Below are 23,133 nucleotides of genomic sequence, written 5' to 3' on the forward strand. Positions count from 1 at the left end.
CAAAGCAAGGGCCTCTGAGCAGCGTGTCCGAAAGAAATTGTTTTTCTGCTTCTTTTGATGGGAGATGCTTTCAAGTCAGGAAATTAGAAACAGGTGCGCCAGAGGGCACACACACATCCACGCACCACACTGAAAAACACGCGTTTTCAATTTTCAGACATGAAAGAAACTCCTGTTGAATGGAAGGAGAAATGAAAATCTAGCTTTCTTTCTGCAAGCCATAAGTGGAGAGCTTATGGGGTTTTGACAAGCTGCCGGAGCCTGTCTAGCTATTGAAATGTACGGTACCTCAACACAAAGTGTTGGAACTTGTTTTAAAGTAGTACGAAATGGAAACTTGTATTACTCACATTCATTCGAGAATGGAAAAATTAATCTAGTTTACTCCACTGCCAAAGTATGACTCTTCTCTTTTCAGAAGCTAAAGATAGAAATTACAGGTTATCTGTATTTCATTATCTATTTCATACAGCAAAGTCTGAACCTGGCCATGTTAAGTTGTTTTGATTCTGATATTACTTTCAGTTGAATACAAGTACCTAGAAAAGAATTATCAACTAACAAATTACAAGACCGTAACATTTCTGCTTTGTTTCCTCAAGTAGCTTCTAGTTATGCTTAATGGAAACAGAATGAAAGCCTGTATTTTAGTAAGCTCTGGTTGTCATTACCAGCATCTCTAGAAAGAGCTGACTAAAAACAAACAAGTCAATGATATTAAAAAATAAGGTAAAATAAAAATATTTGGCTGGTGAGATACTGATACAGTTAGTTACATATTAGAGTAAATATTTAAAGAACATTTCTGGTTGTAAATTCTACTATTGAAAAGACACAAAATGCTGAAGCTTAGCATAATGCACTACAGTACTGAATGAAAGTTGCGTAATTTTTAGCTTTTTGTACTCCTATCAGCTGCTGTTCTTCCCTTTACCTTGCCTACAAGCCAGCAGTAGAAATTTTTAATCTACTGACCTGCTACCAGGAAGAATGCCTGCAAATAAGTCCTGTAAAATTCATAAAGAGGGATCGACAAAGCATTCTTGTTGTGGACAGAAAATTCTTAGCTGATTTAACTTTCAAACTAACAAATACCTCCTAAGAATATGCAAACTAAAATTTTTCAAAAGGTCATAACTTCAGTAAATTTGGGTAGGTTTCACAAAGACAACAAAAGATATATTCAACATCAGGACAAACTCTGTACAAACCATCTTCTCTGAGGAAACATGGCAAAACAGCTTCTCTGCCAAACAGCTTTAAATATTTAATATGGGCAAAATAAACTAACATCACTCTGAAGAGCAACAGGTCCAGCATTTCTACAATTTTACAGACAGAAAAAAGATTAAATAGTTAAAATTTGACATATCACTGAATCCAAATAATGAGAAATGTCAGATAAATTCAACTATTGAAAAAGCTATTTGTATCTATAATCATGAACATGAATTTAAGATGTGACTCTACGAGAAAATAGTCAGAATAAAGAAAAACTGAAGTTCCATTAAAAATGGATGTTTGTACTTTACATTCTTCTTCATATTTAGTGTATTTTGAAAAATTAACATTGGTTAAATGTCAAAGGGGAAAAAACAAACAACTTCTTTTACCTAGGCCTTCAGCAAAAGTTTTGTTGCTATTGATTACACCTTTCCAAAGTATATCACTTGCTATATAAAATTTACAAAATTAGGGAAATTAGAAGGCAGCTTATGTACTAGCTAACTAAATGTATACAACCATTTTCTCCCAACCACAGACAAATGTTTAAGACATTCAGTTTGCCACAGTTCAGTTCAGTTTGCTACAATCTTGATTTCATTTTACACTTTTGCACCCAGTTAAAGTAATTTGGGCAAGGTATTACAAAAGGGGTGGGACTAACTATTCAGAGAAGGAGACAGCAGTGCATTTTCTCCTAGCATGGTTGGCTAGTGCACCAGGTTATGAACACACAGCTGTGTGAGCAGTGTGCCTTATGCAGTAAAATATCAATTTTAAAAAGTCTATGCAGCTTCATGCTCACAATAGCATTCTTTGATTATTGGCATCCAGTTCTGCTTCAGAACAATCCTTCCGAAGGCAACTCAAACAAGCATACTGATTTTTTTGCACTTAAGCCCTCAGCTTTGAACACTGTTGTACTTACTTAATTGACTGCTTTCCACAGTTCTTAGCGCTACCAGTCCTGCAAATCATCCCTGCCTGTTGCTTCCTCTCTTCACTCAGTCTTGTGATGATAGTAAGTTCAGACACCACATGCTACAGCACTGAAGCCTTCAAAAAGCATCTGGACCCAGAACCTGAATTCTCAGCAGCATTTGCTTCAGAGGTAAACACTCATCTGTCTGGAGATGGACATCTTTCTTCCTCTACTCTCTAGGTTCACTGTAACAATGACATAAGTCTTTTCCACAGGCAGCTGCTTCATCTGTAATATCTTAACTTACCTATTAATTCCCAAATCCAAGGAACAGACTGCTTTTGATGGCTAATACATATTTCTACAAAGAGATTAACTGTATCATAATATATATCTCATATAATTTAGCTCAAACAATCTATGCAGGATACAAGATTTGCCTGTGAAATTACTGTAGACCTTTGGAACATGCAGCCAGACTGCAGCAAGCAAGACAGCCTCATTGTGCATCTGCCCAGATACCAATAGTTACTGGATTCCAGCACAGCCACTACTGCCCTCCATGCATGGGGATCACAAAAACAGGGTCCTATACCACAAGGCAATTTACTGGGATTAAAGCTTCCTTGAGAAACAGTTACTCCACAGATTTGGAAATCATTGTAGTTATTGCTGAAAATTTATTTTCAAGTAGGAGTCTATGGTCCAGAAACATCCATAAGAACACAAAGGAATGCTGGCTGATGGCGCAACTCAACAATCAATTTAACAACCACAAGCTTCTTAAAGGTATCATATCTTAGGTGTCATTTCCAGCCCACATTACTTGTTTCATTTTGCCAGCAAAAGCATCCATGAGGTACACACAATGGACTGGAAAGAAGAAAAGATCTGAAAAAAAAAGTGAAAGTTGGAGGGGAAAAAGGCATGGGAAGGAAGAGTAAACACACTCATTTCCTTATTAATAAGCATTTTGAAAACATAACAGAAAACACAGACAACAGTAACTGCTATGAACAAAGGCCCAGAAGGTCAGATTTCATTAACTTAATCTATCAAATAAATTTTATTTATCCAAGAGAAATTCCACAGTCTGACTGAAAACCAAGTCATACCTGTCCCTCATCAGGAAAAAGGAAAGAGGATTAGTTTGCAAGACTCGCTACACAGCCATACAATCGTTAGTGCTGGCAAAGGAAGGGCCTGGAACACATGCCAGGTCAATCCCAACCCATTGTGAAACAACTCTTCTAATTTCTTATTTTTTACAATGTTACAGTAAAGACTTTCACATGGACAACTACAAAACATCAACACGAGGATTCTCCACAATATTAAGTTTGCTGTTTTTCACTTCATGGAATAGATGTATCAGAAGTGTATCCAACACATCTTTTCAAGAGTGTTAATATAATCACTAAAATGCCTTCATTATAACAGAGGCTCCTGTTTTTGACCACAGAGCTTAGTAATCCTTTAGGGTCTCGGTGAATTCATCAGCACAAGAAATTGGTAATGGAGTCAGGCATATTCTCTTTATTTACACTTATTTTGTCAAGATTTTCCTAAAACATTACTGTTATCTGTATCTGATTTTCACTCAGTCAGGAATAGCTGTGAGGTGAAGGGGGTAGAAAGAAAAAATGAAGAGCAAGAGATCATCGAAAGACTTCTCACTGACCAACTCCTCACCTACCTCTCACTTTGAACCCAGAAATCTGACATGCCTGCTACCTTCTCAGCAAAACACATAACTGTGGACTCAGGCCTGGAGCTCAACTGTATTCTATAACATGCTTAATTTTTCTGAAAGAAGTCAACATATTTAAAGATTCTACTTCTCTTGCTTTAGGATTATAAACCCTAACTTTAAATTCTCCTTATGACATTATATCACTGTACTTTTCTTGTATCAAACGCTATCCTCAAATGTATTCTGGCAAAAGCTGGAGATTTTTTAGCTTTTCATTTGAGAATTTCTGCATTTTCTAAATAATCCAAAATTTTCTATCTTCAGAAATGCAGTATAACAAGGTTTGCTGGTTTCATTAGCTCATACATATACATGAAGCACAATAGCCATGCATGGAGAATGTGTAAGTATGCTTTCCACTAGCTACTGCTGTAGAAAAGACAGACAGACATTAAAAAGGAACAAGACACATTATTCTCAGTCTCTTCATTTCTATTCAAAATGACAACCTGCTGAATTCCTAAACACAATTGAAAATTTTCTGCTATTCCATCAGATATTGTACACACACAAATAGTGCAAGTGTAGTAGATTTCCAGAATCAGGCAATTGCTGAAATACTTCATGGTTTATATGCAAAACAGTTAATTATTGTTAAAATTATTCAGAAACTCTGATACTACCACAACTTAAGCAAATATTGATTAGTAGGCTATCCGAGAGGCTATTTTCTTTCCCAAACAGGTAAAAGCTAACAATGACCATATTTTGCACTCTTCAGCTATATCAAAAATTTTCAAGCTGAAGTTCAGAGAGCTTACTAGCTCAAGCTCAGCAGTGTGTGAAGAGATAAGACTTGTAAAAGTCCTGGACACTGTGGGCATTGAGAGAACCTTAACTAAGTTCAGAATTAATTTCTTGAGCATGAAATGCAGGCAGTGCCAGCTCTATAGACAGCACTCCAGAAAAATTCCCTCACAAGTTTCCCTCACAAATCATACCCCCATTTTACTCCAAGAAGGTCTGCTGTTATCTTAGTCACTCATAGGTCATTTAAGTCCTTTACGTAAGTCAAAATTGCAAGTTTCCACTTAGAGTCACATTCTCAAAGCCTCCTGCAGCAGCTGCTACTGTAAATTTTCCATTCATCTTGTAAGTTCTGTGAATCCAAAAAGAATTTGTACTTTTCTACTTATCTCCTAGCAAAAACAGAGCCTGCCTCTTACTCCAATAGTATTACTTGGCACAGTTGGTAGACCAATATTGCCGGTCATCATGGTTGTTCCAGCTGGGCAGAAGATTCAGTGACACACTTGAAATTACCTTGAATGAAAAGAATATACACAGTGTCTTTGATTCTTATTATGTTCAGGAAAAAATAGGAAACGGTTTCTCAAAGTACAGCCAAAAAACTGACTATTGTTTCTCCCGCAGTTAGGTTTTGTTCAAATACTCTCTTGCCAAACAATACCCATCCTCCTGTGTTTACATTCACAACCCAACAAAAATGATTTACTAAAACATTCTAACTGGGCTTGTGTGGGATTGGTTTGTTTTTTTTTCTGGTTGGGGGGATGAAGGGGGGCACACTTAAAGGGGAGGCATGATTGTTTTTGTGTGCATGTGCACACGTGTGTTTGTGCGTTGGCACGTGCATGTGTTTTTAATGACAAAAGTTTTGATTTCTACTGTTTTGATCCAAAAACCTGCTTAGCTGTTACTTATATTTAATGCCAAATAAAGACCAGTGGTAATGCCCATCTCATCTAACAAGCTTTCACTCAATCTCCATCACTCTTGCATGCTACGGTTCTTGCATTTTTTGTTAAATGTCACAGTTAAGGTTGCCTAGGTATCTTAGCTATGCCTATAACTGCAATATGTTAGATTTAAAATAAATCCATATTACCACCTCTGAATTTCTTTATTTTTTAATACTGGCTTTGTGAGAGTTAGAGCATTCCTGTAATGTTTATCCTTAAGTTGCCAATAAAGTTCCTCAGCCATATTTTTTTCAGAAGATCATTGCATTTTGATATAATTCAAAGTTCACACTTTAAAATGTCTCCAAGAAAACTAACACAAAAATAGGAAAGATTTTACTTGTTTACACAGAAACTGAATTTTAGACTAAGATAGTTACAGAATAAGTCTTGAAGTCTTTACATTCAAAGTCATTCCTAAGTTCCACTATCTCCCCCATCCTGTCTTTAGAAAGTCCTCATCTTTTGATTTCAGTTGTCCCTCCCCCATTAAACTGTTTTATATGTATACATAAAATTTGAGTTTTACGATATCCTGCATATTATAAATCATGAATTATTTTTTTGAAAAGCCAATAAATAAATAAATAAATAAAGCCAAAGACACTGTGGCTAAATGACAATGCCAAGAAACTGTTAGAGGCAAGAAAATATCTTTCAAAAAGTTGAAGTCGTGCCCAAACAGAACAAGATTAGAAACACCGCTTTTGGCACATTCAATATAAAAATCACAATAGAAATACCAAAAAGTTTTGAGAAAGAGCTTGCTAAATGCATAAGAACTAACACCAAATCGTTTTTGAACATGTCAAAAGGAGGAAGCCTGCCTGCATCAACAGGGCCAACAGATGATCAAGATGTAAAAGCTAATCTTCAAATAAAACATGACCATTGAAAAAAAGCTAAATGAATTCAGAAGGATTTAAGGAAGTATTTCTGTGGCAACTCTTTTTTATGAGGAAGGCATTGAAAGATATGCCTCAAATTAAATCTTCAATAGAAGGATTTTAGGACAAAATTAATAAAAACTCAAGTATGAAACTACTGAATTATTAACTATTATAATTATTACTGAATTACAGCATTATAGGAATTCTGTAAGCCACACTTAAACTAACACTGCTTTTTACCAAAGAAAGCTTCAATAAAGGTGATACAAAGCTAAGTCATCACATAGTAAAAAAGATATTTCTCTCAAGGATTAAGTAACTGGGCTTCTAAATAGAAATAGAAATGAGATGATTTGTGAGAAAGTTGTCCTGAGCCATTAAAAACAAAGATATCTCCAGCTCAAGGTCCCTCAGTCCCAAATTGCTAGAAGCTTTTATAAGGCAGTGGAGATGCTTGTCCTATTCCTCTGCTCTTCCCTGGACACCTGCAACTGCCCACTACTTGAGACAGGACACCAGCCTCAGTGGAGCTCTGTCTTGACCCAGTTGTGTCCATTTTTACATTCCTACCAATTCTGCACAGATTTCAACATGCAGAATTTGTATCCTATATACTTTGAATTACTATTTTCTAACTCACTTTACCCCACATCTGAGGTTTTCCCCAACCTGTTCCATCTTTTCATTATCATAGCCTCCAAAACTCAAACATGAAAGCAATTTCATAAGTACGAGCTTAAAAATTTACAAAATCTAGCCCTTTAAAATTGCTAAGAGGAAACTGATGTCAAGTAACATCTTTTTTTCAGGATTGTATATAAGGCTTGATAAAACAAACTCTCAATGCTTGAATTTTTTCCTTAGCTATCACTAAAATAAGTTGCAAGTCTAAATCATCACAAATGTGAAACCTTTAATTTCCCAAAGAATAAAGTTACAATCATTGGGTTTAGTATATATTGATATTTAATAATTTACAGCATATTTTTGATAAAGCTTTCAGAGAAATATAGTTACACTCTTCTCTTCATTCAACAATTCTTTAAAAAAATTCCAAGGGCGATTTGATGAATCAGTTATTCTGTGAAGTCATACCACACTAAATAATAAAAGTCTATACATACACCACTAAACACACATAGCAATCAAAGCCTAATTTTCGTTTTTTGCATACAAGGGAGTTTGAGAAAAACATTAGAATAATTTACACTTAAATACAAAAAGACATGAAATGAAAAGAATAAAAGGTTATACTCTGATATGCTGAGCAAAGCCATAGAAATCTCTAAAAATTTTTGTTGTATCCAAATTTCAATTGTTTTATGCACACATTTTAAATGTTTTTATATGAAAGTCTTTATGTCTGTAAAGAAAAATGATATATATATCTACCCATATATGTAGATATCACTGAAGGTACATGTTTTTATTTATACATTATATGAGAGTATGTATTTTTAATACAAAAAAAAAAAGAAAATACTTTGTACAATCCATGCTTGTGTTGACAAACAAACAAATAAATAAATAAAAATCAGGCCAGGATGAGATGTGGGGAAGAGAATGGATGAAGCAGGTTTACGTGCAGTTTACCTGTGGCAAGGGCACGGCTTGACATGTCAGCAGAGCTCTGTCAAGAACATCATTTTTGAGGAAAAAACTTAGCAGGAGTCATCCCAGCTGCTCAGGGCTGATCGAGGAAACATTTTTCTCTTACCAATTTAGACACCCCACTGACCTAGCTGACTGTTCAACAGCCACATTCAAGTACTCTCTCAAAAACAGAAAATGACATACCACAGACTTAAAAATAAATAAAATAAAACCCACCACACTATTCAGCCCAACAGCACAATAAGAAACGTACAGTAGCTTCATTTCAGATGCTCAGAGCTAGAAATGACACACAGAAACAAGTCAGCTGTCAGAGCTGGTAGGTTTCTTTCCTAAATAACAAAACATCATGGGAATATTTATTGATTACAACATTCAGAACCAAGTAAGAACCTTTCTTCTTTAGGTCAGGCATCTGAGTCCAATTTAAGTATCCAACAAAAATAAATCAATAAGCTGTTGCCAGAATGATTCTTCAGTGACTGAAGTACAGTTACTCAGTCTCAAAGTGAAAAATCTTTTTCCCTGTAATTATGTATTTGTCAATCCACAACTAGATGAAGATCCTCTGGTTTCACCCACAGAATGGGAAAAGATCACAGATACAGACTTCTCCACCTTTGTGATCTGCTTCTAGACAGAAGGGTGTATGGCAGAACATATTCTCCATAAATTCAAATTTTAGCTTTCAGTGTTCATACTTGAAATAGAGATTATATTCAGGGTATTTACTTTCAGTTCTAAGTGATTTATCTAGTCTCATCTTTGGTATCCCAACAACCCATTATGTTCTTCCCTTCTTTCTTCCTCCCTCTCCCCATACCCCTCAAAAGAAAACTAGCTTCCCTGCATAACAATGTTTTGCTCTGACATATAATGTAGAAGTTTGGTGAGGAAAAATTCTTTCTAAACAAGATTTTGTTTTTTTCATTATTTAACAAAACTATGAACCTGAACGGTGAAAAGATGCATGTTTCTACGTGATCAAAAAACATATAATTAGCTTAGTAAATGAATGTTCCCCATACAACTTAATGCACACAGTCACATGCAGGATGCCAATAGTCTTCCAAATACATCAGCACCACAATACAAAGCAAACAATTTGGCTTAACCCATATTGTTGTAAAATTTCATTTCTAGTACTGCCTTTTACACTGTTCAAAAACAGATTAGAAGAACTGAGTTGAATGAACTATTGAGGGAGAGTTGGACATTCCTATCAGTCAGGATCATTACTACAAACATAGTCTAGTCTAATGTTAGGTACATCAAATGACAACACATCTTCTCTTAAGAAGCACTGACAACCTTAGAGCTTCCTAGATCAAGGCATCTTCTGGAGTTTAGGCAGTATCTTTTTTTTTTTTTTTTTTTTTATCCAACAATGATATATGTTAGCATGTTACTTTTTTCCTCAGCCTTGGCAACTTCACCTTTTGAATATTTGCAGATGTTTATGCCCCCATCCCCAATCCTGTTGTGGTCCAGCCAAACTATAAATTTCATTTTTTCAACCTTTCTTATAATTTAGTTTTTCCATCCTTCTACCCCTTAATTAACTGCATGGTTCACACTGTTGGATGCTCATATTTTAAACAAGTCAGGCATCAATATATTTTAAAACTGCACTAAACATAAATTACATTATAAAATAAAACATTATGAGCTTCTGAAAATGGAAAAAAGAATGGTATTGATTACAGAAGAGTTCTCACTTCCTGTAAACATTTCTATCTCTCTCTCCCCCTCACACACACACACTTTAAAGGAAAGCCAGAAACAAGAGTTTAATTAAACACCGCTAGTCTGAATTTCAAATAACCAAATAAACAGATGGCCATGCTTCATAGACTGCCAGCAGTCTATTTCAATTAACTAGGATTGGTATTAATGTAATGTCATGCAAGCTAGAAGATCTGAATGAAAGAAATATAAATATATATATATGATAGTTATAAATAGTATAACATTAAAGTATTTACCACTATACAAAATTGGTATCAGCAAACAGAAAGAAGATTTCTATTTGAGGCCATCATTAAATGCAGACATCTTTAAGTGCATCAGGATGCTTGTCTGTACTTGTATAGACTTCAAATCCTGCTGACTTTGTAAAGAACAGTTTGAGAAAATTGAATAAAGGTGTCCTCAACTCTTCAACAAGCAATCTCCAATATCAGGCTTATGCTTACTAATTATTAGAGCCCCTATACTGTAATACTTAAATATATTTGCTTATATGGATAAGCATTCATTAAACTAAAATCAATATGGTGCTCCTTGAGTAGAAAGATCTTCCAGTGGTTTTGCATTCAACAAGACTTTCCTTTGCACAAATACTAAAAAAGACACTTGCTATTATTACCAAGGAACTTCTGGTGAATATCCACACAAATTTTCAACAGCACAAGACAGACTTAAAAATAGAGGAAAATAAAAAGGTACATGACTTGAAAAGCAGAATAGGAGATTTCTGATGCTCTTCAGTCTGTCAAGTTTTAGCTGCACACCCTGCTACATTCCTTCTCCCATTATTTCTATAACAGGGCTCTTTACTTCTGCAATATTTTGGGGATATAGCTTGCATTACCTATATCTCAACCCTGCAATATGAAGAAATGTTTTTTCCTCTCTTCCTATAGTGAATGTTGATAACTTTGACCATTCAATAGCATTCCAAATCATAAATTGACATAAGCATTGATGAAAAAAATGTTAAAAGTAGTTTTTCTGTTTGATACTGTTTCTAAGATTAGGAACAGGATAGGAAAAGGAGAGTGGGAGTGAGTGCCATTTCCATCTACCCTAAATCTGTTCTTAGTACTCTGGGCTCGTTCTAGCTGAATTAAGCCCATAGGGGTAGGAAATTGCGGAAGCTGGTAAGAAATGTGTGGAGATGGAAGGGAGTGGAAATAGAGAGAACTGGCAACAACTCCCTCCCAATTGATTGTGCACTCCTGCCATTTTGACTGCTAGGTTTGAGGTGCAGAAGGGTAAACAACATATTTACATAGAGATGATGTAAAATGACATCCAGTGTTCAGGGGAGTCTGATGGACCTGTAGTCTGACCTTATAGACTGAATTTTCCTTGAATGTGGAGTTTGCTTATCTGTTCTAACTTAACGGGTAATATAAAGCTGTCTACCAGTAATGTAGTTAAGATTTTCATCTGTATAATATGAAAGTTGCACAGCCTGCACCTGAGACTCTCAGTTGCTCTCATAGTTCGTTTCACGTTCTTGACAATTGTCAGACAAAGGGGTGCTATAAATTCTTACGCTTGCAGGTGTAACTGGAGCAATAAAAAATTAAAACCACTCAAATGTACTTACATCCAGGAATAGCCTACTTATTAAACACCATAATTTCTGTATAAATATATCCCAGAGCAAGTCTTTAGGCGAGTGATTTATGATCCTTTTATAACTGGTCCTCATTTGAGAATATTTCCAGTTGCACATCTCACTGATTAAGCACCTTCACTCTCCTTTTGGCAGTGTTTATACCAAGCAAGAAAGTCCAGTTGAATATTGCTGACATTTTTTCAGATGCATTTGTGTTTCTGCATCCAGGTCTCTAAAGGGTAGGAGTACAGCATAGATGCTGCAGAACTGCCATTGCATGGAGCTTCTACCTATCAGCTATGAGCCTGTGTCTCAACGATTGGAAGAAACTGTTTCTCTAGGTGTAAATATGTGTGTGCTATTAGCAAATATATTTATAATTTCAAACTATGCACAGAAAGAGAAAAACATACTTAAGAAAAGCACAGCAAGCTGAGGAACAAGATATTGGCAGAGTTCAGACTTATAAAGAAGTACTCTATCAAACTGCCAAAGTGTCAACATGGGTCTTGAAAAACGTTGCTCAGTTAAAATTTGTGTTCATATTGAAACCACAGCATGAAAATGCCTGTGGCACCTGATGCCACAAACTGACCTATCAGGTTATTTGTCTCCGTTTATCAGACTGGCATTATTGTTGACCTGTAGAAAATACATGTAATCTTAACTTCTAAATATGCTAGCTCTGCTATCTTTTTCTTGTGTAATGGATTTTGTGTAAGTAGTGCTCAAAAAAGATAACTCACAGACTGTTTGGTTACTTCTGGCCTTTTTTGTTTGGGTGGGGTCAGGGTGTGTGTGCGTGTGTGTTTTAGTTTTCCGTAGGGTCATCTTTGAAAATGCATTTTTTAGGAGTATGAGGAAGAGATTTGTCTGAGGTTGGTTTGTGAAAAAGGTATGATGTTTGCCATGAACATTAAGGTTTTTTATTTGGTTTTCTCATCTCCCTTTTGTTTTCTATTTTCATTACTTCTTTCCAGCTTCCTGCTCTCACAGTTATTTTCAACTGGTTCTGACTGCTCTTCATCTGCTTTGTCAAAAGGAAGACTAAAAGTTAAAAAGAAATGACTAATAAGTGTCTTGGAAACTTTGTATTTAGGAATTGTGAAAGTAACATAAATGAGGGTAGCTTCTGTTCCATTTTGAAACTGGAGGATTCTGGACACCTGAAGATGTTTTGATCATAGGATGTTTATCAGTCAGCTGTCGCACAGAATTGTTCTATTGGTTGGAATGCTGAGCATTGGAGATACCAATTGTAAAAATAAGTTTGTCAAGGGATCTACTAAATGTAACAGGACTGAAGAAATAGTTTTTAAAGGAAAAGAGATAAGAGCTAGGGTAAAAGCTTATACTGCTGTGTAGTACTTGAGAATGTAAGCTAGGATGTTTTTGATTTGTCAGGAACGGACATTGAAAAGATGTATTTTGGGTTAAATATTAGGTGAATATTGTAGAACACAAAAGCTTTAAGATAAAGTTACGATGGAGCTTCAAAGTAAAAACCTGTTGAAAGGACTGCATCTGATTCCACTGTTGTTCCTAATCTTAAAAACAGTATCAAACAGAAAAACTACTTTCAACATTTTTTTCATCAATGCTTATGTCAATTTATGATTTGGAGTACTGTTGAATGGTCAAAGTTATCAACATTCACTATAGGAAGAGAGGAAGAAACATCTCTTCATATTGCAGGGTTGAGATATAGGTAATGCAAGCTATATCCCCAAAATAGTTCCAGGCAACCCAACCAAGTCAGGCATAGTAAGTCCAAGAACAGCACAGAGCAGGAGAAAAAGAGAGACCAGATAGACTCCGCTTCAGGGAACTGGTGCTCCTAGCATTAATCTCCTTTTCCATCTGTCTCTCGCACACATATTCTTCATTTGGAGAGGAAGAGATGCTTAATGTTCCTCCTCAGTGTATGCAAGATGAGGATTAAGAGGAAGAAAAAAGGGAGAAAGTGAACCATGGGTACACCTTTCCACTTGTACAAACGCACAGGACAAGATGACATAAAGGTGAACTATGGAGGGAAACAGAAAACAGAGCATCAAAGCAAGATTTGTATCACTGATTAATCTCAGAGTCTGACATCTTTCCAAATCTCACAAGATGTATACAGTTAACTGTTCAATAAGAAGTAAAATTAAAACCATCAAATAATGTCATTATTTGACTTTCAGCTGTAAGTTCAACTTTTCATCCAGGTCATGGATGAAGAGACAGAGTGTACTCTCAGCAAGTTCACTAATGATACAAAACTGGGAGCCAAAACTGGCTGATACCCCAGAGGGCTGTGCTGCCATTCAGAGGGACCTCCACAGGCTGGAGAGACAGGCAGAGGGGAACCTCATGAAGTTCAACACAGGCAAGTGCAGGGTCCTGCACCTAGGGAGGAATAACCCCAGGCACCAGTCCAGGCTGGGGGCTGACGTGCTGGAAAGCAGCTCTGCGGAGAAGGACCTGGGAGTGCTGGTGTACACCAAGTTGACCATGAGGCAGCAATGTGCCCTTGTGGCCAAGAAGGCCAATGGTGTCCTGGGGTGCATTAGGAGCAGCATTGCCAGCAGGTCGAGGGAGGTGATCCTCCTCCTCTACTCAGCCCTGGTGAGGGCACCCCGGGAGTGCTGTGTCCAGCTCTGGGCTCTGCAGGGTGAGAGAGAAACGGAGCTACTAGAGCGAGTCCAGCGAAGGGCTACTAAAATGATGAAGGGACTGGAGCATCTCTCACATCAGGAAAGGCTGAGAGAGCTGGACCTGTTCACACTGGAGAATAGTAGGCTCACGGGGGATCTAATCAATGTGTATAAATACCTGAAGGGAGGGTGTAAAGATGATGGGGCCAGGCTCTTTTCAGTGATGCCCAGCGATAGAACGAGAGGCAATGGGCACAAAACGAAACAGAAGAAGATCCATCTGAACATAAGGAAAAACCTCTTTACTGGAAGGGTAACAGAGCACTGGAATAGGTTGCCTGGACAGGTTGTGGAGTCTCCGTCCTTGGAGATATTCAAAAGCTGTCTGGACATGGTCCTGGGCAATGCGCTCTAGGTGACCCTGCCTGAGCAAGGGGATTGGACTAGATGATCTCTAGAGGTCCCTTCCAACCTCAACCATTCTGTGTTTCTGTGTGATTCTGTGAGATAAATAGACCCAATTATTCCAAAACTTGTATTTTAATGTATATCAAAACTAACATATGAAGTTTAGAAGTTGCAAGAAAACGTTAAAAACAGAAACCAGAATATGAAAGAGTATGAGATTTGTGACAGGAAAGCATAGCAGATTACTACAAGAAAAGCTTAAACTGTACCTTTTAAAATTACAATAAAATAGTATCGTACTATTTCACTCAGTTACTTTAAGAGGAAAAGCCTGTATGTGTATGCCTGTACATATACATACACAAACACAAGCCAGTACTAGAAATAACAGGCAGGAATAAGTACTTAAAATATTTTGGAGGGTAAAAATGCAATTTGTAACAGTTTTGTATCCAAGGGATCCTCTTAACTTAAGGACCCTCTAATTATCTTAGCCCTCTATAAAAGGCTTCCAGTTGGACAGACATTCTGGGTTTAACACAGTATTAGACCTGTAACAGCTATTCTTTACAAGACAACAGATCCCTTAATACATAATAGATACAGTACATCCTTTCAGTGTAATAGAAGGTGTTATAAATGAGATAAAAGTTCACATGGCTGTTAATTCCGCTTTTTAAGTACAATTACCAAAGTAAGCAACCAATGGAGACGAATTCATGGATTTCAAGATAATATTCACACACACACAGATACACATGTAATATACATAGCCTGGGAATATTTTAATTCACTATTCATAAAAATGCCCAACTTGGGATTTGTAAACTAATTACAGTAAAGGATAACAACATTTTGAAATATTTATAAAAGTAGCAAATACCTGAAGTACTCACAGCTGTGGAGTAAGGGTTATGAGCTCCTGTATTTTCAGCCCAGCAGCCACAACCATAAAGAGCCGCCTAAGGAAAGAAGTGTATCTTCCATAAATTTAAGTATCCAAAGTTCTTGGTTTGTTCTCTTTCCTTCCCCTACTCTCCCCCACCAAAAAAATCAAATACATCAAATATAAGTTAAAAAAAAAATCAAAACAGTCCAAATAGCAATTCCTATTAATTTTGTTATATCTTCCAATAGTACTCTTCAGAACTGAGTGATTATCATAGAGGTAAGTTATTCTAACCTAACTTTACAGAAGATGAGGACTCAGTACTTCAACAGAAGCCAAAATAAACCCAGATACCAAAAAACAAAAATAATGCAACTATTCCCTATTTATATAAAGTCCTTTTTATTCTGCTATTGCAAAAAGAATTCTTAAATACATTCTGAGAGAGCGCTGCTTATAGGACAGTGGCAAAAATGGAAAAAAAAATGCAGCTCTATAGCAAAAGGGTAATGTAAGACATTTCTGATGCATCTCAAGATTCCTATGTTTAATAACGATGAAGGCGGCCTATATTTTATTTTTCTTTTAATATCTTTTTCACTTCACAGCCTTCTACCTGTACAGAATAGTACTTACAAATTAAATTATTAGTACAACTTACTTAAAAATCTCTTCTTTAGAGTGTTTTTAAATAAGATTTTCATAAATACTTAAGAGATTATTACAGAAGTATTTAATCCTTAGAAATTAAATATTAACAGCCCTGGCAAAAGGTAATTAACTGTGGAAGAACTTCTCACCTGTCCACGTTTTATAACACTGATGGAGGAGAACTAAAAACAAAACTTGCATTCCGATATGATGATAAAGCCTTCAGATTTTAATGGGAAGGAAGGGAAAACATCAGTTTGCTATCACAGCTCTAGCTTAATGTCCATTCAGACTGTTTTATACAGACAATCCATTGCAACACTAAATAGTTGTTCCCTGCTGAAAATGAATAATCACCTGACCAACTCTCCCAGGATGCTTTAATGCTAAACCTCCACTGGAGACAGCAGCAGCAACATTTCCTTCTTGGTCAACAACAACTGCACCAACTGTATCCAATGTTCCTGAGTCATTCTCCTGCAGGATACACAAACAGAAACAACAACTAAAATAGCATATCAAAGTCAGACTGCACTTTTTGGAGAGTCTGCAAACTAATGTTTACAAAACTAAGTAACAAGTCAATCAACAAAACACAGTACTTAGTTATCATGCATATTGTACTGACTCAGTGCTGCCATAAATCTTCCCAAAATGCTCTCTTGCCTAAGACAGGACCTCAAGAGAACTTCTCTGGAAACAAGAAGGTGATAAACATCTCGTAACTCATCCGATGCTTAGATTACCTGCTTTTACTCACAAAGGTGCCAAATAATGCTGTTATCTTAGTGGTGGATACTTGTCCACTAAGAAATGATTCATCAACTCATTCCGAAGATACCATATCACAAGACCTCTCCTAAAAGCTGTGAGGTGGAATTTTTTTTTTTTTTTTTTTTTTTTTTTAAAGGTGAGGCATCACGGCAGAGACTTCTGATCTTTAAAGCTACATGTTATTAAAAAAACAATAATAAAACAAAAAAAGACAAAAAAAACCAAGAAGAGCTTACCCTGTAAAGAGAAAATTCAGATACGCTAAGCGAGACATAAGCACAAGTCTTGAAAAGAAATCTCTCCCCCATGCTGACATTGTCCTTAATAGGACAGATCCTTTCTCCCAGGCTTGTTTTCAGTTCAGTCATCTTTAGTGGGTTGAAACAAATTACACAGTGCCCTCAGGTTGTTGGACATGTCTCCTCCTCCTCCACTTCTGAAGCATATCTGCTTCACTAAGAGCGGCAATCTTTCAATACCAATTTCTGATGCAAGCTCTCTGCTTACTGCCTCACACATACTCCAGTTGTCTCACCTCTCATCCCTGATCTTTCCTTCCTTCCCCCACTGCCCTAACACAGCATGTTCAGTCACTCAAAGGGAAGAAGCAATTTTCCCCTCTCTCCCTAGGCTTGCCCCAGACCCCCTTCATAGCAGAACCCATGGCAGGGCACTCTGACCATGCCAGTTGAGGCACTCTGACCAGTTGAGGTTTGCTTGGTAACTCGAAAAGTCGCTTGTCAACCAGGATTCTTTTAAGTCTCAAACTGATGATACTCTGGCCACACTTCACTTACAAATATTAGATAATACTTGAGTTGATACTGTATCAGAATTGATACTGTACAAGTATTGACAGGAAAAACAGGCAACTCAGCACTACAGTGTTCTACAGCATATGTATTTTTCATGCAACTGGAACATCATTCCCCCACTTTTAATCCAGAGTAGCAGTAAGCTTCTTTCTTTCCTCTACATTTAGTTATTGCTGAACAAGTTTCTACCCTCATAAGCTTGCACTAATTATATTCAATATTAAAAACAGACTGATGGTCTAACAGTAAAGCAGAGGACCTGGTGAGAAGAAGAAAGGTGAAAAATCATACATCTAGAGTGTTAACTGGTGTGGGGAAGGAGACTGAATTGAAAAGTACAGAAAGGTAAAACAGAATCAGGGAAGGTTGGAGAAGCAAAAGGAATTTGGGGGAATGGAGCAAATGGGAAGAGAAAAGCACAAGTTCCCTTCCAAGTTGTAAAGAGAAAGGAAAATTAGGGAAACCATCCCTCCACTACCATCTACAAAACAAACAAACAAACCCCACCCCCCCACACACCTCACCACAAATATATTTCATATCTCCCAAGACTGCCAGCCACAACCTAATACAGATATTATTAGCCCATTAGGACAATATTATTCATTGAATTCAAGAGATCTTGAAGATCAGTCAAGCAGTGGAGCAGGCTGCACAGAGAGGTTGTACAGTCTTCATCCTTGGAAGTTTTCAAGACCAGATGGGATAATATCCTTCCAACATGAATTTTCCTATGATCCTATGACTTCTATTTAGAGAAGAAACACAAGTATGATGCAGGTTTTGTTATCTATCCCGTCCCCTTTTACCACAGGAAATTATATATGCAAAAAAACCCACTATATTAATAGACAATTACAGATGTGAAGATCAAGCCTGTCAAATTTAGGAAATGCCAGAATTAAGGCCACCTATGTAATTTTAAGACATATTAAATGGGATACTTGAGGTTCCCATGATGAACAGAAATAAATTTTAGGATGAGGCTCCACATACAGCAGTGTGTTTTCCATATCATCTGACAACAATGAAAAAATGGTTGCAGCCCTCTCTGCAGCATCTGGAAAATTACTGCTGCATCTGCCATGCAACTTCAGCTATAACTCTCACTTCCATGAGAAGTTTGCTTTCATGAGCTACATAAATCATCTTTTAAAAGATATTTTAATCAAAAAAATACAAGCATTTACAAGTACATGTTGCATGAAAGCATTCTTCACCATTATTTCCTTTAAAAGGTGCTCTATTTCTTATCAGTATTTGTTGTCAATCCAGTAATACAGTTTGCTTGCTTTCGTTTATTTTTTAGATGAGGCAATTTAGGAGGCTGGAAAGCCTTCCTAAGGGAAGCACTTTTTTAATCTGGCCAACATAACCTTATGAAGGAAATCCATGTCACTGAAGTACAGCAATTCCGTACCATCTTTCTCATTAATATCAACTTCTGATCATGAAAAAACAATCACCGTTGATGCTGTGTGAATCAATAGAAATATGTTAAACACTACACACAGAATCACAGAATGGTTGAGGTTGGAAGGGACCTCTGGAGATCATCTAGTCCAACTCCCCTGCTCAAGCAGGGTCAACTAGAGCACATTGCACAGGATTGCATCCAGGAGGGTTTTGAATATCTCCAGAGAAGGAGACTCCACAACCTCTCTGGGCAACCTGTTCCAGTGCTCTGTCATTCTCAGAGTAAGAAGTTTTTCCTCATATTCAGATGGAACTTCCTGTGTTTCAGTTTGTGCCTGTTGCCTCGCATCCTGTCGCTGGGCACCACTGAAAAGAGTCTGGCCCCATCCTCTTGACACCCTCCCTTAAGATATTTGGAGACAATAATAAGATCCCCTCTCAGCCTTCTCTTCTCCAGGCTAAACAGGCCCAGCTCTCTCAGCCTTTCCTCATAAGAGAGACGCTCCAGTCCCCTAATCATCTTTGTAGCCCTTCGCTGGACTTGCTCCAGTAGTGCCATGTCTCTCTTGTACTGGGGAGCCCAGGGCTGGACACAGCACTCCCGGGGTGCCCTCACCAGGGCTGAGTAGAGGAGGAGGATCACCTCCCTCGACCTGCTGGCAATGCTGCTCCTAATGCACCCCAGGACACCATTGGCCTTCTTGGCCACAAGGGCACATTGCTGCCTCATGGTCAACTTGGTGTACACCAGCACTCCCAGGTCCTTCTCCGCAGAGCTGCTTTCCAGCACGTCAGCCCCCAGCCTGGACTGGTGCCTGGGGTTATTCCTCCCCAGCTGCAGGACCCTGCACTTGCCTGTGTTGAACTTCATGAGGTTCTTCTCCGCCCAGTTCTTCAGTCTGTCCAGGTCTCTCTGAATGGCAGCACAGCCTTCTGGGGTATTGGCCACTCCTCCCAGTTTTGTATCATCAGTGAACTTGCTGAGGGTGCACTCTGTCCCTTCATCCAGGTCATTGATGAAGAAGTTGAACAAGACTGGACCTAGTACTGACCCCTGGGGGACACTGCTAGCTACAGGCCTCCAACTASAYTCTGYRCYRCTGATCACAACCCTCKGAGCTCTGCCATTCAGCCASTTCTCAATCCACCTCACTGTCCACTCATCTAACCCACACTTCCTGAGCTTGTCTATGAGGATGTTATGGGAGACAGTGCCGAAAGCCTTGCTGAAGTCGAGGGAGACAACATCCACGGCTCTCCCCTCACCTACCCAGCCAGTCATCCCATCAGAGAAGGTTATCAGATTGGTTAAGCATGATTTCCCCTTGGTGAAGCCATGCTGACTCCTCCTGATCACCTTCTTGTCCTCCACATGCTTGGAGATGGCCTCCAGGATGAGCTGCTCCATCACCTTTCCAGGGACGCAGGTGAAGCTGACTGGCCTGTAGTTTCCTGGGTCCTCCTTCTTGCCCTTTCTGAAGACTGGGGTGACGCTGGCTTTCTTCCAGTCCTCAGGCACCTCTCCTGTTCTCCATGACCTTTCAAAGATGATGGAGAGTGGCCTAGCAATAACATCTGTCAGCTCCCTCAGCACTCGTGGGTGCATCCCATTGGTGTCCATGGATTACAATTCATGAAGTTCTTTAATTTTAAAATTAAAAAAAAAAAGTAGGCAAACTTAACAGACTGACAAAAACCCTAAGGAAATCCAACTCTAAATGGGTCCAGTACGGACTAAAAGATCCAGCTTACCCCCTTAGCTTTTTACATATTCAGCTTATGAATTTAACATCCTAGATTTCAAAATTCTGTAAGTTCCAAAGGAACAGATACATGGTCATATCTGTTAGCAAATTCCATATCTGACTTTAGCTAATAAGTCACATTAACAAGTCAATTGCAAAAGAAGGCTTTAAGTTTTAAAAATGCAGTACTACAATCTAAAACTGATCTATCATACAGTTAATATTTTACATGGAAATAGATTAAAGTCACTGTCAAAAATAAGACTTCATGTTACTTAATTAATTTGCATCTTGTGACAGCAAAGGAAGTTAATTTTGTGTAATCATGGACCAAACCTAACTAAGAATATGCACACAGAGCAGAAAGGTATTCATCCCCTCAAATACAGAGTTCGATCAAGTATTTCGGAAGTCCCATCCTTCCCCTCTTTTTCACATAAAATAAGAACATAAATAGTCATCATTTTACCTAACTCCTCAGAGCTCAGTTTAATAGCTGCTTGATATTTAAACAGACCACCTTGTCTGACCTTCCATGTTCAAGATGATGGAATTATTTCATAGTGTATTGCACAGATGAGATCTTTTAAAAAATGGAATGGATGAAAATAATTTCAGTTTCTTTTCTCATGTTAAATAGGATTTGAAATTTACTTTAAAACTCTAAAAAGTGTTATTAACGTGGAGCATTTCAGCATGGATGTAGGGCAGAAAATGAATTTCTTCCTTAAGGAAAAGCTCCCTTTCATACTGCAAGAATAACTAAGACAGTAGAGTTGCTTACAGTTGACTGCTACACTTAATTATCTTCACAGAGCCATAAAAAATTTTATTCAAGGAAAAAAATTGACTAAATTCACTATTTATAATAGAAACAATGCATTTTGCTTTGCATTATTATTGTTGCTCACCCAAGGAGTACTGATAACAAGCAAGAACTGGCTAAAAGTTCACTTGGTACCTTCAAGATGATCAGTAACAAAAATTATAACCTACAAAATGCTTCCAAGAAAAGAATGTATTTCTGTGAAACTAAAACCACATACTTTTCTTCTCCAGAAATGTTCAGTGTTATTTTCTCAATGCAGTAACTGAAGAATGCGAAACTGAAACATGCCTTACATGTAATTCAAACTGGTGTGCACATACTTGAGTACATACCTAAGACTAGACAAATGTCAAATCAGTTATAATAAACTCAAACTAAATGTTATTTAGGGCTTAAGATAACTATTTAATTGAAAATTCTTCTGCACTGGAAATTCTTAATGCCACTGTTATTCAAATTAAGGAGAGGGCAACTCCTCTTACAAGTAACTTCATCACAGTTGGAAAAAAAGTCTGTAAGAGCAGAAGACAAATTAAAAATAAGACTTTTAGCCAAACCCTAGTAGACTATTTTCAATGACACTTTTTCAAACTTGTGGAGGAAGGGTATCAGTAAAAGACAAGTAAACAGGGAGGAAAAGAACATTTACTTCTGATGTTTATTTATGCTTGAGACGAGAACTTCACAAAGGCATCTGGCTGAATTAATATATCATATCTAGAGTCCTATGAGTTTGTTCAGTTAATTCACACCCAAGCAAGAGCAATTTCTTAAACTGTGTAAATCAATATATAAATCACTACAACTTAAAAAATAATATTTCTCAATTTTCACGCCTTCAAAATTCAGTGAAGTTAAACAAACCTTTCCATGTGCCATTGCATAACCTTCTACAAATCCTACACTGGATAAACAATGAAAAAATACAGCAAAAAGAACATTCCATTTACTAGAATAAAACTCCCTTGGTAAGTTATATTGCCTAGTTTTCCCAAACAGTTTTTATTAAATGGAAATAGTATTTAATTCTTTTAAACTTGGTATAGTTTAATTTTTAATGAAAACTAATTTTTACCATCTAAAAAATAAATATACAGCTTTAAAATTTATCAACACCTGTAACTTCCAATTAATTTCAGCCTATCCTTTTTGGTCTGCAATACTGCCTTCTCACATTGGCCTTTCGATTATCATTGCCATTCAACTTTAACATTGTTAACATCCTTTCTACCTTGCTCTTCTCCCAACTTCTCAAATTTCAGTGACTAAAACTGACTAGAAATTGCAACAACTGTGCAGTACTGGGAACAGAGGCATATAGGCTATACTGCAGCATAGGGTTGCAGCAACTGAAAGGCTGAAACTGGACAAAAAACCCCCCAGCAAGTTCTGCTGAAAGGAACCGATCTGCAGCTCCAGTATTCAATAAATACAGTAAATTCAGTAAATACAGTAAATTCAGTAAATTTCATAAATTCAGTATTTATCAATTAAAACACAACCTTGACAAGA

The 23,133-nt window shown here is 37.3% G+C and overlaps 1 protein-coding gene across 2 annotated transcripts in view; it reads right to left on the reverse strand.

The window, feature by feature from the left end:
- Nucleotides 1–4,906: 4,906 nt before the first annotated feature.
- LOC112962440 (threonine aspartase 1-like) overlaps nt 4,907–23,133 on the reverse strand; it is a 31,156-nt gene continuing 12,929 nt past the window's right edge. The window contains exons 3-5 of one of the 2 annotated variants that reach the window (XM_026058588.1): nt 16,400–16,519; nt 15,399–15,464; nt 4,907–5,162 (exon numbers count right to left, since the gene is read on the reverse strand). In XM_026058588.1, coding sequence (XP_025914373.1) covers nt 5,076–5,162; nt 15,399–15,464; nt 16,400–16,519 — 273 coding nt within the window. In that variant the 3' untranslated portion in view covers nt 4,907–5,075. Of the gene's footprint in view, nt 5,163–15,385; nt 15,465–16,399; nt 16,520–23,133 lie in introns of both variants that reach the window. The other variant, XM_026058589.1, reaches the window with a different exon arrangement.

This window comes from Apteryx rowi, unplaced genomic scaffold, assembly GCF_003343035.1.
Source record: "Apteryx rowi isolate R43461 unplaced genomic scaffold, aptRow1 scaffold_1487, whole genome shotgun sequence".
Taxonomy (NCBI): domain Eukaryota; kingdom Metazoa; phylum Chordata; class Aves; order Apterygiformes; family Apterygidae; genus Apteryx; species Apteryx rowi.